Source organism: Stegodyphus dumicola, chromosome 8 (assembly GCF_044657685.1).
Source record: "Stegodyphus dumicola isolate Sdum_Otavi_A_Nest chromosome 8, ASM4465768v1".
Classification (NCBI taxonomy): domain Eukaryota; kingdom Metazoa; phylum Arthropoda; class Arachnida; order Araneae; family Eresidae; genus Stegodyphus; species Stegodyphus dumicola.
The window spans coordinates 26133450-26147852 of record NC_140775.1 but is presented as its reverse complement, the minus strand read 5'-3'; the positions used below and the strand labels follow the sequence as shown (position 1 = coordinate 26147852).

The 14403-nt window shown below is 32.1% G+C and overlaps 1 protein-coding gene across 1 annotated transcript; it reads left to right on the top strand.

Annotated features, from left to right (window-relative positions):
- The first annotated feature begins 1520 nt into the window (after positions 1-1520).
- On the top strand, positions 1521-13754 carry LOC118196018 (insulin-like peptide 5). The gene is made up of 3 exons (XM_035367378.2): positions 1521-1603; positions 6981-7203; positions 10184-13754. The coding sequence occupies exons 1-3, from the start codon at positions 1562-1564 to the stop codon at positions 10369-10371; spliced, it is 453 nt and encodes a 150-aa protein (XP_035223269.2). The 5' UTR covers positions 1521-1561; the 3' UTR covers positions 10372-13754.
- The last annotated feature ends 649 nt before the right edge of the window (positions 13755-14403 follow it).

The following is a 14403-nucleotide window of genomic DNA, read 5'->3' as shown; positions in this document are numbered from 1 at the left end:
GTAATATATACATCTATGAGATTTCAAATGAAATATGGATGTTTGCAATACGAATCAGTATACGTAATATATACTTAAAACCTGAAGTGAATAAGTGTTAATAAGTGCAAGGTTTTGTACTTCGTTATTATTTTGCCATGATTATTGCTTTCATAAACGATTTATTATGTGACATCAATAACAGGACGAGTTTGCTTTTATAGAAACGCAGTTGTTTTTATTGTTAAAATGGCCAGACACTTGCAAGTTAATGGATTTCTCGGTAATCGCCAATACCTGTTAGTCACTTAGCAGTCTCATCATCGAAAACATTGCCCAGGGTGCCTCAGACCGAGCGGCCAAATTTCACCCTTGAGCAAGAGCAATCTCCAGCTCAGTTTTGGTCCACAGTACCCCGGGGAAGTAGTCCAAGATCTTGCATCCTTATCCCCCTACCATCAAGTCTTTCGAGGAAACTTTTGGCTCGCCAGGATAGTAAGTGTCTCCATTTCCCCCACTAAGCACTTATAAACTGTCAATACAAGCTTTATCCGAAACCTAACCAAGGGCTAATGATATGGTTAGCATCGATAACCAGTATACCGATGAAGACACGGCTCTTATAAAAAGGTAAACAACAGTAGACATAGGTTAGGCTAGTTGATTAAAGCGAAGAAACTTGGAGGCTATCTGCCTATAAGAAAGGATGCCTTCGCGAAGAAAATTTTAAAGAAAAACTGTTCATATTCACGTTGCATGTACAGAAGACTTCGAAACCCAAGAATGCAGCTAGCCCGTTCCCCGGGGTTTGCACACAGGTCGACTTTAAATTATCAGCTACTCTACCGCTCGGTGGCTGGTGGATCCCACAGACTCGCCCCCCCCCAAAAGGTCTCACGTACACAAAGAAAATATTTAAAAGAATTTTTTTTTAGATTCGCGCTTAAAAATAAATTTAATTTTAGCATAAAGTTATTATAAAATCTATGCGAAACAGAAATCTGCGGTTTTCCTTATGGACAACCTAGAAGGAGGAAAAAAAGACTAAAGGAGAAATTTGAGTTACGGAAAGAGAACCAGAGTAGATTAGTAAATTAGTGACATTCATTTTGTTTGTTTCTTCCGAACCTCTTTCAATACGGTTATTTCTCTAATCAATTCATAAATGGTCAATTTAGTTTTAATTTAGCATTATTTAAAGCATTATTCTCTAGCATAGGCTCTTTTTGCACATGAATAACCAATCACCATATAACCCTTTGAAAATAATAATTATGTTGCAGATTTGGCAAAAATATTTGACATAAGGCATGAGAGAAGTCTGATTCGATACAAATAATATTCTAAGTTCCTCCCCCTGGTTTATGGGATATAATCCTTTACCCAATGGAAAGAAATCTTCCTGTCGTCGAGCTGTCCAGCTTAATCTTTAGGATCCTCCCAACCCGACAAGCAACGGATTTCGTCATAGCATATTATTTTAAATGCTCAGATTAACATGACGCATTGCAGTAGCTCCTGATGGCCATATAAGCCTTTTCACGAGCTGCATTAACCACTTTCAGACATTCATCACTTGCTCATGTTTAACACTGAACCCTTTCCAGTGTTCACAATGCTTCAGGTGAGAAATGCTTTGATATTAAATAAATTACTTTACTTTGGTTTATTAGTGATAAATTTAGCTGTTTTCGTTTATGACTAGAAGAGAAGAGTAATCATTAATGTCTGAACACATTTTCAATCTTCAATGAAACTCGATCTAGTTTAGTAATTTAGTTAAAATGAAGCTAAGTGTTGACTTTGCATGATAACATTTGTTTGCCTTTTTAGAGAATTCTTTCTTGTTCGTTCACAAAGAACATTTTAGAATGAATATTTGCAGTGGAGCGTTTTAAGATTTAACATCCTGCATTGTTTTAATACCATTCTTCTGCATTCATTGCCCATTTAACCAAATCTGTCTTCAGTATTTTGAGACCCATCGTTAAGAAATTGGTATTGTAAAGAGAGAAAATCGAAATCGAACATTCAGTTGCATTGATTGCGCCATAATTTTCTAAAATTTCTGTGATGTAGATTCCCTCCCTTTGCAAAATTTCATTTTTGTTTTATCGTAACGAACATTCATCTTTGTCACCAGCTCCAAGTCTTACGTGCTAGCTCAGATTTTCCAATCACGTGTCATTTGTGGTATGTGTTTAGCAGTTAGTCTTGAACTTGGTGTTGTTGGAATTGAATGCAATATTTGGCCTTAACGTGTGGATTATTTTTAGAGGTTTCGTAAATTTTGAATCTTTTCATATGTAAAATAATGATAACTATTTCTTTATCTGATGGCGTTTAGATTTACGGAAGGTTTCACAAGACTACCATGCCTGATTTAATGCTAATGCTATTTCAGAATCATATGGTACATTATCAAATCATTTATCCTCAGTTTCATTTACATGAGTGATTTGGCCATTCTCACGAAGACAAAAATAATCTTCCGAGGTCTACTTGCAATTTTGTGAAACCAAATTTTCTTGCTGATTTCCCATGAATTATAATTTTGAATCACATGCTGTACCTTGATAAAAGATAAATTTATAAGTTTACTGCTTTGGCTATAGAAATTGCACTTTGAATTCTATATATTAGCTTGCAACATATATTTGAAATTAATTTTTTTATTGACTAGAAACCTTTTGATAATGGAGAAACGAAATAAAATGATACCAATCTTCACATCTCATGTCCTTAGTGCTATAATTCCTAGTGCTATTGAACAGGGAACTATGAGAAGATGGTACAGGTTGGTATTATTCTGAACAACCATTGCTGAAGCATTAACCCCCTCCCAGAGATCATTCCTTTATTTTATTTAGATTTACATGCGTTTTAGATGCTGTTTTTCTATACCTTAAAATATATTAAGAAAGAAAATGCATATTGTATGAAATTAATGTATGGAATAATGTATCGCAAAACAAAATATTCACCAAGCATTTTAAACTCATTTAAAAAAATCATTAAAAAAAGAGGATTTTGCAGATACATGACTTTTGCACAGTACCACGATATAATATAACTAATAAAAATAGTTGGAGTAAATGTTCCTTATGATTTGCTAGATTAAACAGAAATTTGTGAAATAGATAATAAAAAGGGCAAACCGCAAAAATGCAGTATAAAAACAAAGTGATAGAGAAAGAAATAATTAATTCAGATCTAACTAACCTAAGTCAAAAATGAAAGTTTTCAGTATTTCTTTAAGCCTTTTTTTGGAAGTCATCAAGTACATACTGAAAATGTATATCACTAAATGCTAGAAAACCATAGTATACATTAAAAATAAACCTTATAAAAGCACATATCCTTAAATTTTTATAAGGAAGCTTATAAAAGCATCCTATATCAAAATTTAAATGCCTATATGAAAAATTAAGTTTCCTTTGCATTTTTTCATATTAATTAAGATTTGAAGTAATTTATTATGTAAAATTTCCATGGTGATGAGAGAATACATGATATGATGCACCTCCCGTAAAATAAAGCAAATGCCAAATGTTCTTTTTCTTTTTTTTTTTTTTTTTTTGTCGTACGGAAACACAAGTCCTTGTTGTTGTTGACTATTGCTCACTTGTGTGAGTTATAATTAGCCCAAGCCCAGGGAATTCCTCGTGGCAAAAAGCACAAGATGCGCCTGTCGTTGGCAACAGCTTTGAGGACATTAGAGGTGACAGCGCGATTTAGCTCAGTTTCGTTTCCAATTTTTGATGGAAAGTACCCCGGGGGGGGACGGGTCCGAGTGTCTTCCAGCCTCGAGAGGACTTTCGGCTCGCCGCATATTTAGAGTACCCCTATGTCTCATGGTCTCTATACATTTACAAACATCCAGCCTTCTCCGGGATTCGAACGAGGCCCTTCGGTACGACATTCAGCGAAGTTAACCGCTATACCAGTTGGGCGACACAATTCTAAAAACCAAAGAATTTCGTATCATTTGTAAATAAACTGATGTGAAAATATCTGTTAAGTGGAAAAGTTGGTAATGATAGATAACAAAAATAATTTCCGCAATTTCCTTTTTGAATTACAACTTTTTTGCTCAGACGCCAGTAACGAAGTGTTTTAGCAACAGTGAAATCTGGTAGTTTGACTAGCGTTCGAATTCCCGTGTGAAAACATTGGATGTGTGACAGTTTTTGTGGGTTTTTCGCATGTGTAATGTCCCAGTTTCATTTAGAAATTCCTCTGTTATACATTCCTTAGACTTCATGTGCCTTGCATTATCCCCTTTAAACAAACTTGGTTTGCTATGGAGGTAATCACTTTGAAGAATTTACGTTCAGTACGAATGTTTATTTTATGTTCAAGAAATAACGAACATATTTCAGAAGTGGTTATCTTAGCAAGGAACTCGCTATGGCGGGTTTTGTCCCTTTTTTTAAGCAGGGATATTGATTAATTTCAAAGTTTTTCCAAATTCAGTTCAACCTGAGATAATTAAAGAGAAAAAGTAAATATTTAAAAATATATCATTACTATTTTTAAATATTTACAAACAATATATAGAAATACATTATTAGTTCTTGAGTGATTTCCATGCTCTCCAATGTTCAGGTAACAATTTCCATCCTCCGGTCTGTACCACTACAGACTGAGTAGGAACTAATTTAAGAAGTACATGGTGGCTGAAAGCCGGAGGATATTAGTATTGAAAAATACATGATTAGAGTAACTAAGCTCATGACTTCAGACTTTAATTGAGCTGCAATTTTCAAACAGTGATCCCAGAGAACTATAGATACTGAAGAAATGGTGATGATGATACATAATGCATGGTTAATCATTAATAATCGCTCATATAGTCCTTTCTTGAAGTCATTACTCTCCTGTATGACGTTGTACGTATTCAGAAAATTTCAGGAAAAATTCCTCTTAGAACTTCTAGCGTTTTTCCAAAATTTTCCCAAATCAAGATGGCAAGAAATTTCAAAAAAACGCCAACTTGTCTAGGAAAATAGTAGCCAGGGACGCCATAAACATGTTTGCCAATATGTTGCGTTCTAGTTGAACTATTTTGACAATATAAACGTTGTTGGATTCAAAATAAAAGATTTACGATTCTACGTAAGATATATATATATAAAGAGAGAGAGAGAGAGAAAGTGTGTCTACAAGTTCAGTTTCAAATGCACTGAATCCCAAAACTAATATCCTGAAAGCAACAAATAGCTAAATAAAACAATGAACAAAAACAACAATGATCAAATAAATTGAAATATTTACAGAACCTTATAACAATATAAAGTTTTGTAAATATTTCAATTTATTTGATCGCATTGTTGTTTTTGTTCATTGTTTTATTTAGCTATTTGTTGCTTTCAGGATATTAGTTTTGGGGTTCAGTACATTTCAGTGCATTATATATATATATATACAGAGAGAGATGTACTTTCATACATGATTTTTATCTGTTATCCCACCGTACAACCAGAAATAATTCATTTTACTCTACTTTTACTATTTTTTAGCAATAATACAATTTTTTTTTCAGGGGAAAGGTTGCAGGTTCTGCTAATATTGTTTTAAATTTATAAAACACTGAAAAATATTACGGTTTAATTTATTCTTAAATATATGTATGAGCTTGGAACTCTACCAGTATCATGCAATATTTTCAATACTGATTTTGAGTAGTATTTGTGCATAAATCATGGCAAAAACATGGGAAAATGTGGCACAAAATGGTATTTTTTTATTTACTGTACTTCCGGTAAGTCTTGACTAAAAGCTTTGGTACTTTAATATATTAAACGTCATTTTAATTACTAATATGTTTTTGATTTGGCATTTAGAGATCTATCTTCACATTCTAAAACATCTTAAGTTTGATTATAGTGAGTGTTGTTATGTAATGGTGTCCGCCGAAAATATCGCGGACGAAAACTTCCCGGAGAAAACAACGCGAGGCGACAACATCGTGGTGCAAAACATCGTGGAAGACAGAAGAAACATCGTGGTCGAAAATAAAGGGGTTCAAGAACTTCGCAATTTAAAAACATCGTTGTCAAAAATATCGTGGTAAAAAATAAAGTAACTACAAATCATTGCATGACGATTAACATCGCACACGTTCCACGTAACATCGCACACATCGTTTTCACGTTTTAAAAGGTGTAAATGCATATTCGCATAAAGATTTGAAGCGCAAGAAGGGAAGAAGGATATTTTTACTTTTATATTTCATGTTTTTGAATGAACTAATAAATTTTTTCTGAAAAAGTAAGAAGGAAACTTAAGCATTAAAAATTTAAAATGAGTATAAAATTAACGCAACTTAATATAATTTTAAATTTACATAGTTAATTTTCTAAGGTCATTAATAAATTAATATATTTTATATAGTTTTACTTATAATTTTTCACGAAAAATATAGCCTAAAAATGTTTAGAAAAGAAAGATAAAAAGCTGCATAACTCTATAAAAATTTCTTAGTTAAATTATCAAATTACTTTCTTTCACGTTTGTAAATCTGATATTGTTTTGATGAAAACTATATCTTGTTTTGTTTCCGTTTATTTATAAAGTGTCGTTAACATTTCTTGCTTACAAATCTTTATGAGAATATCCTTTTACAACTTTTAAAACGTGAAAAGTACATGTCCGTGGTGTTATCGTCATGCGATGATCTGTAGGTGCTTTATTTTTTACCACGATATTTTCGACAACGATGTTTTTAAACTTCGAAGTTTTTGAACCGATTTATTTTCGACGGCGGTATTTTGTACCACGATGTTTTTAGAACTGCGATGTTTTCTCTTTGCTTTCTTTTCTCCCAAGATGTTTTGTACCACGAAGTTTTCGACTTGCGTTGTTTTCTCCGCGACGTTTTCGTCCGCGATGTTTTCTGCTGTAACCTTACGTAATACATGAAAGAAACAGTAAAAACTATTATTAACAATCTGATGATTAGCACATCACCTGTTCTATAGCTTCTTTTCCTTTAACAGCTAATTTTCATCGTGATGACCATTGCTTCCACTATACCTTCTCCTGCTGAAGGTGCCACTATTCTAGAACCGAAACGTCTGATGAAGAGAGGCGAAAACATAAGGCTGTGCGGACGGATGCTGGTGCAGACCCTTAGCTTACTCTGTGATGGAGAATATTACGACCCCAACGAAGGCAATACGCGTGGGAAGAGAAATTTTGGAACTGAGCAAGTTGGAATTGGTAACTTAATTGTTCTTTTTAATGGCTTCCTTTCCGCGTAGAGAAGGCATGGCTCCAGAATTTAAAGCATATGTTTAGAATTCCCAATTCAGTCTTAAATGTCGACATACATTTTCATATGTATTTCAGTGTTTTCCCAGTTTATTATATTGATGTTCGGTTTTCTTTGTAAGATAGCTAACAATTTTTTTGTCTTTTAATTAATAACTTTATTTATTAAATATCACGTTCTTCGCACTTGCATCACATAAACTTCAAGTCAACTGCTAAGCCATAAAATATTTAAAAACAGCATATCTTTAGAATTTATAATAGACTGTTAGAGGCTGCCATACGTATTTTTATATCCGTGACATTATTTATTTAAAAAATAGCCGCTCGCGCAGCCAAACGCCTAAAATAATTATCGGAAAAAAGAAAAAGCATATAATGATTTTAATGAGCTAGGGTAATTTCATAAAATATTCAATATTTATAATTAGATATTTCTTTATTTTAATATATGTTTATTTAAATAAAAGAAATTGAATAGTTAAAAAATATCAAGTACTGTGTTTATTGCTTTTAAAATTTCTTAATTTATTACTCAGCAAACTTCCAAATTAAATTTACTAGTATTTTAGGCTTTACTGATGGCAACACGCTGGCACGAGGAAGGTAAAAGTATTTTATTTACGGCCGCGATAACACCTCGCTTTCATAGAGTTTGCTGATTAAAACTGAATGATAAATATCTTACATTTTTCCGAATGGCAACAGTCTGCCACCGTAGAGATAAAATATTTTATTTTGAAGTGTTGTCACTGCACGCTTTCAAATCGTTGAGTTTGTTAGTCAAAAATTCATTAAAGTTTTAAAAAATATGAATTTCAATATTTGGGTTTCCCGTTGCACCCGTTCAAGTGGAGGATTACGTTATTCAAAATTTGATAGCATCTATGTACCTTCGTTTATTCACTATGCGAGGAGCATACATACATACATGCAGATTCTTCATTACTTATTTCTTTAAAAATAATACAGATTGATAATATTTGATGGCAAGAATTCGCAAAGTGATATACCGTTTATAGTAAACTAACTCAAAATCTCATTTCGCGACTAATAGCCCCTTTTGGGCTTCAAAGGCTTCGAACGACAGAAGTGAACTTAAATAACAATAATGGATACTGTGTTCAGCGTTAATCCAAAACCATGATTAATCTGACAATAGTTAAGAAAAAAACTACAATAAAGAGAAACAGCCCACATTATAATTAACAGAAAAATACTATAAGCAATTTACTTGTATTTTTTAGCAGTTTAATTTGGGAACGAGTTCATATGGTTATGTGAATTAAATCAACATTCAAAGCAAGAAGAAGACAATGCAAAACAAAAATAACAGCCTATTTGTTTAAATTACTCTTGTACTGCGATAGCAGTCAGTGGAGGAAAGAGACGAAATAGTTGTACACTAAAATTACTTTTATGATTTAATAATTTAGCTTTAACGGATGATTTAGCAATGCCTATTTATTCCAGATTATGTACAGTTAAGATGTGTATTTTTCTGGTTTTAACAATTCTTCTGTCTTATAACCCCATTTGCCAGTTCTGATGCAGTTATACTAGACGCATTTTCTTCTCCTTTTTGTATTCTTTGTAGAGATATTGCTTTATTCTTGTGATCTGTAATAGCAATTTTTCGTCGCTCTGCAATAAACGGAACCTGTTTTAAAAAAAGAAGTTTAATCCTCCGCCCCAGTTAATCAGCAACTGCATGTAAAGAGTTTCTGGTAGGATAAAAAGGCTCTTGCTCCTTTGTAATGTTGATTTGCATGGTAATGCTATTTTTCCTGTTCAGAACACTAGAAAGATAGAAATCTTTGAAGAAATATGCTAAAACAAGAATTTAACAATTTAACTTGGATACTACAGTAGAACCGTACTTACATTGTTTCGTCTGGGACAGAAAGATAAATGCAAACCCTAAGGTATTTTCGCTCTCCTTTCCGAATGCCTTTGTGGTGTAACTAGATGCATGCTCGACGCGTATTCGGGAGGTCCGAAGTTCGAATCCCGACGAGGGCCTTTTCACGTTCGTATACTGATATAATTATCACCTAGACGGGAAAGTGGTTAGTAACTCGGCGGTACTGAAGGGCCCGGGTTCGAATCCCGGATGTAAATTGTCTGTCCCTTCACAGGATGCCACGGTGGCTCCCCTGTTTGGTGCCACCTTAATAAAGTGACCACCGCTTCCGGCGTTAATTAGTGGCCAACTCTTAAAACAGCTAGTGCCTGCCACTGTAACTAAAAAAAAAACATACTGATGTAGTCTAACGACACTACATCCTTGTAATATAATCCATAGAATGTAAAGTTTCTTTAGGTAACATTTTACTGTGCAGTTTGATGAAGCTGTTAATTTTGCTCCCCAGCGATGAGGCCTGCGCCTAATTTGGCTCATTCTTGTCTCGGTCCTATTCATCGCTTACTCAAAGAATTTTTGGTTAAGAAATTTTAAACAGCAAAAACGGTATACTTAATCTGTAAATGTCATAAAATTTGATTAACTTAGGCTTATATTTTTAAATGGCTTTCAATTTAGGCATCTAAAATTTAGATCTTGTATAGTCATTAGGCGTTTTGAAGCAGCAATCGCGAAAAATATGCGCTTTGCTCACAGGGATTCGAACAACGGATCTCCCAATTACTAGTTGAACATGGCTGACAGTCACATCCCAAAGGCACACGGTAAGAAAGGGAAAAATACCTCACAATCTTAATTTTAAAAAAGTAATTTTACTCCTAATATAATGGAAAATTAATAAGTGGATCAGAAATCTAACCAAAATCTAAAAAAAAAAAAAAATTGCAAAATTTAAAGTTCAGAGGAATTAATTGTTCTTTTAGTACATCTGTTTTTGTTATTTGACACAAATTAGAAAATTATTAGCTGTTTATTATGGATTTTCATTCAACATTTCTTTCGTAGATACCTATCCTCAGTGGCTCGCCCTCGCTTTAATGTCCAGAAACCAACTCGAAGCCAGCCAGGACAGTCCAGATCTGCCACTTTTTAACAACCGAGAACCGAGAGGAATTGTTGATGAATGCTGTAAAAAGGCTTGCTCAGTACGAACCCTTTTAGCCTATTGTCGCAATGTGGCCCGTATAGATTAAATAATAGTGATATCCTACTAATGAACGACAAAAAATGTAATTAAGGATTTTTTTATGTGTGTGTCAGTATCTTTGAGAATATACATGTAGATTTCTTTTCAATGTATGTTTTCCACCTCACTATAGATATAATAGCTGCATTCGTATTATGTTCGTGTGCATTTCTCTGAACATTTTTTCAACTTATTTAAGAGTTCTGCAGCATATATTAATTTAAAATTCATTATGTAATGAAACGAGAACTAAAGATGTAATCACGTGCTCAATGGCTCTCAAATATTTATTCAGAAATATCCTAACTGAAGTGAAAAATGAAATTGTAGAAGTTCATTAAATGGTTTACATAGTTAAGGCAACATTTCCGCACTTATAGAGCAAATTTTTCTGCGATTTATGTCATTAAAAATGAAGAAGTGAGATATTTGTCTCATTTTATGGATTAATTAATGTTCCACATTAGCTATTAAAATCATAAGTTTTTAATGGATTAGTACAAAGACAAAACTGCTGATAAATTTTCAACATATATTTTCAGCATGTTATGTGTAATATTCTTATCCATTTAGCATTTAATCGAACATCTGATCAAATTAAATCTCAATATTTCAAAATGTAATGAAGTTCATTATTAAAGTATAATAGAAACATAACTGGAAATGTAGCAAAAACAGGAAAAAGTATTCTTTACTTATATGGCGGAAGAAAATTTTGCAATATCAGAATTAGTATTATTCTATGTTCGCTGGGAACGAGAAAATCTCAACTACAAATTGTAGACTTCCAAATCTAAAAGCTTTACCTAATGACCTAAAAAAATATTTTCAGGTTCAAAGTTTATAAACTTAATGTATTTCTAAAATGTTAAATTAAAAGTGACAGTGTAGTAATTTGTAATCAAAAGATGCAAGCCTAAAGTTACACCAGTTAGATTTTAAAGTCAGAGTAACCAGTAAAAAATCGTGATTCAATTTGAATAAAAGATAGCTGGAAATCAATTAAAGATATTTTCAAAAAGAAATATGCTTATTTTTTACATTTATGTTTCATATCTACTCACTAAACGACGCATCTTTCCAAATGAAAATGTTAGCAGAAATAAGCTCATGCATTGATTTATATACTAATATTATTCTATACCTAGGAAAATGATTTTAAATGTAATGTAACTTAGACAGCATGTTAAATCATTTGCATAACATGAACATGGATGTAATGCATAATATTTATAGTGTTTTATAGCACTTGGATGTAATACGTGATAGCTATAGTGTTTTATAGCACATGGATGTAATGCATGATAGCTATAGTGTTTTATAGAACATGGATGTAATGCATAATAGCTATAGTGTTTTATAGCACATGGATATAATGCATAATAGCTATAGTGTTTTATAGCACATGGATGTAATGCATAATAGCTATAGTGCTACAGTGATTTTTAGAGTATTCTTCATGTAGTTGTAACTAGATGAATTATTTAGAATATTTTTAATTCTAATGTGTATTTTTGAGAAATAAATTAAAATTTAAGTAAAATCCATAAAATAATGTTATTAAAAGGTTTTGCAATTTTTAAAATTTTTTATTAGGCAAATTATATGTATTTAAAGTGCTTCACAATAGCACGCAAACGTTTCCACCGAAAGAGCTTAATATGTCTGTTAAGTGTTTGTTAAATTTCTTTCATGAAAATGTAGGTGTAACTTTTGTGTTTTCTGTAACGTCTTTAATTCTTTCATGTTCGTGGGATTAGCTTATTTACTATTAAAAGACTGTGTAATGTCAGACTCGCTTATATCCTCTAAAGCAGTGATTCTCAGAAGACCAGATATAGCGACTGAGTGATAAGTTAGCAAATATAGCTTAAATAAAATTAATTGAATAATTTTAAATTCAGAAATAAAGCATGATTCCCTCAATAATAGATTTATGACTAGTTTAATCTCCATTTAAAAATCTTTATAACTATATAATTATTTTAAAAGTAATCCCAAAACCAAATGTAGCAAATAGCTTAATTATTTCTATAAAGTAAAAACTTCAACGAATATGATAGTTGAGCTCCAATTCCCTACTTTCTACTGCTTTCGGTTATCCGATTGTTTTATTCAAAATTGTTTGACAAGCATTACATTAAACTGAAATAGGTATAAATAGCTCATCTATAAATGTGAAAAGCATCTAATATTTCAAACTTTATCAAATTATAATATTGTCACTGAGATGTTTTGAACTGATGCAATAAACAGATTGAACTAAAATTGCTAGTATATTGAAACATAATTAAATCTTTCTTTAATTTACGCATGAAATCTTGAAATTTTAAGGAATATAGTAAATACAAGATGCCAACAGAAAATGCCTAATTTCTTACAATTATTCAAAAAATTCTGAATCTTTTTTTGTTATCTTCTCTTGTATGCATATTGGGATTTTTAAGTAAATCATCTTGTCATTTAGCAGTGTAATTTAATGATGCATCCTATTTCAGAGAAAAAATAGCTTGAATGTATGATGATTTTTGCTGTAAAAAGTTATGCTTAGGAATCATTGTAGATCCCAAGCATCCTAGAAAGCTTGGGAATCATTGTTACGAAGCATAAAGCGAGGAGCCCAAATGTACAAACCGAGCCAGTTAAATAAAACCTGCCACAATGTGACGTATTACTTGCTTTATGAGTTCGTTAGATTTCGCTTTTTAAAAATAATATAAATCTTCTACGAATAGCCCAGCTAATGCTATTGTTAATAGAGATACTATTACTTCACTATTAAGCTGAGCGTAGCTGATGAATTAATGACGGCAAAATAGAAAGGGAATGGAAAGGAAAATGGAAAGAGGGATAACTGAGAACAAGAAATCTGTATATGAAACCAATGAGATAACATTATGTGAAAAATTCAAACCATATGGACGGTTTTCATAAATGCGTTTTAAAAAGTGATTTCAATGGAAGCATTTATTTACCACATTCCTTTCACAAAGAGCACGAAAATTCAGTAGCTTCAACTCCGATGTAGATTGAATTGTAAATTTTATTAAATTTAATTCACATAAAATGTTAAAAATGTATTACTAATGCATACAGTTTTTAAAATAAATTATTGAGTGAATTTGTAAAAGTTTCAAGCAGTCTTACAAGTAAAAGTTTGAAAACTTATCAATTTAAATTAAAGACCTAGAAATATTTCAGCGTTTTACCTTTTCTTTTGTTTTTAAAGAGAATCATCGCACTGTGATCTGCGAAGAAATTATATTTCGACAGCTGCTTAATCGCACAACTATTACATGTATATCAGCTTTTTGTATATGTAAACCGCATGGTTGTGTACTGAAGTGTATTGAATTTGCATTGACTAAAATAAAAGAATTTAGTCGAAAATTGCATTTCATTTCTGAATATCAATACATAATACTTAAATAACATCTTATAGCATCATGGATTCTGGAGTATCTAAGCAGTACGTTCTATTTAGAACAAGAGTAATTTTTATTTTAGAATCGTTAAGATATTAAAAAAATTAAAGGGCTTAATTTTAACGGTTGTCTAAAAGGATCGTTTTGAAGTTTAATACGGTTTACCAATATAGATTATCAGTAGAGATGGCCCGGGTGGAATAGCAAAACATTTAATAGGTTTTTAAATGAATATACATTTGGACTAAAGTGCGAATGTTACACATTTTCTTTATATTTAAAAAAGATAAAATAGATAACGTAATTCTGTAAAGATATTGAATGTTTTAATGAGATATGTAGTGAATTAAATGCATATAAAATTAACATTCTTAAGAAATGCATCTATTGCTTTTAAGTAGCTTAGCTTGTTAATCAATAACAGATACATTCTGTTTGAAAGCTAACTATCTCACATTTCACAGAATGGCAACAGAATCGAATGAAAAGTAGAACAAAGCATTTGCAATGAACAATATTTAAGCCGTCTAGATGGAATAGTGGTTAGGGAAGCCTGACTGCGATACCAAAAGGCCCGTGTTCGAATCCCGGAGAAGGCATGGATGTAAAACTGT

Bases quoted from the DNA above. Each gene is read 5' to 3' on its own strand.
- LOC118196018 (XM_035367378.2), top strand. From the start codon at position 1,562: ATGTTTAACACTGAACCCTTTCCAGTGTTCACAATGCTTCAG. The intron at 1,604-6,980 runs GTGAGAAATGCT...TTCCTTTAACAG, and splicing joins CAGTGTTCACAATGCTTCAG to CTAATTTTCATCGTGATGAC. The intron at 7,204-10,183 runs GTAACTTAATTG...TTTCTTTCGTAG, and splicing joins AACTGAGCAAGTTGGAATTG to ATACCTATCCTCAGTGGCTC.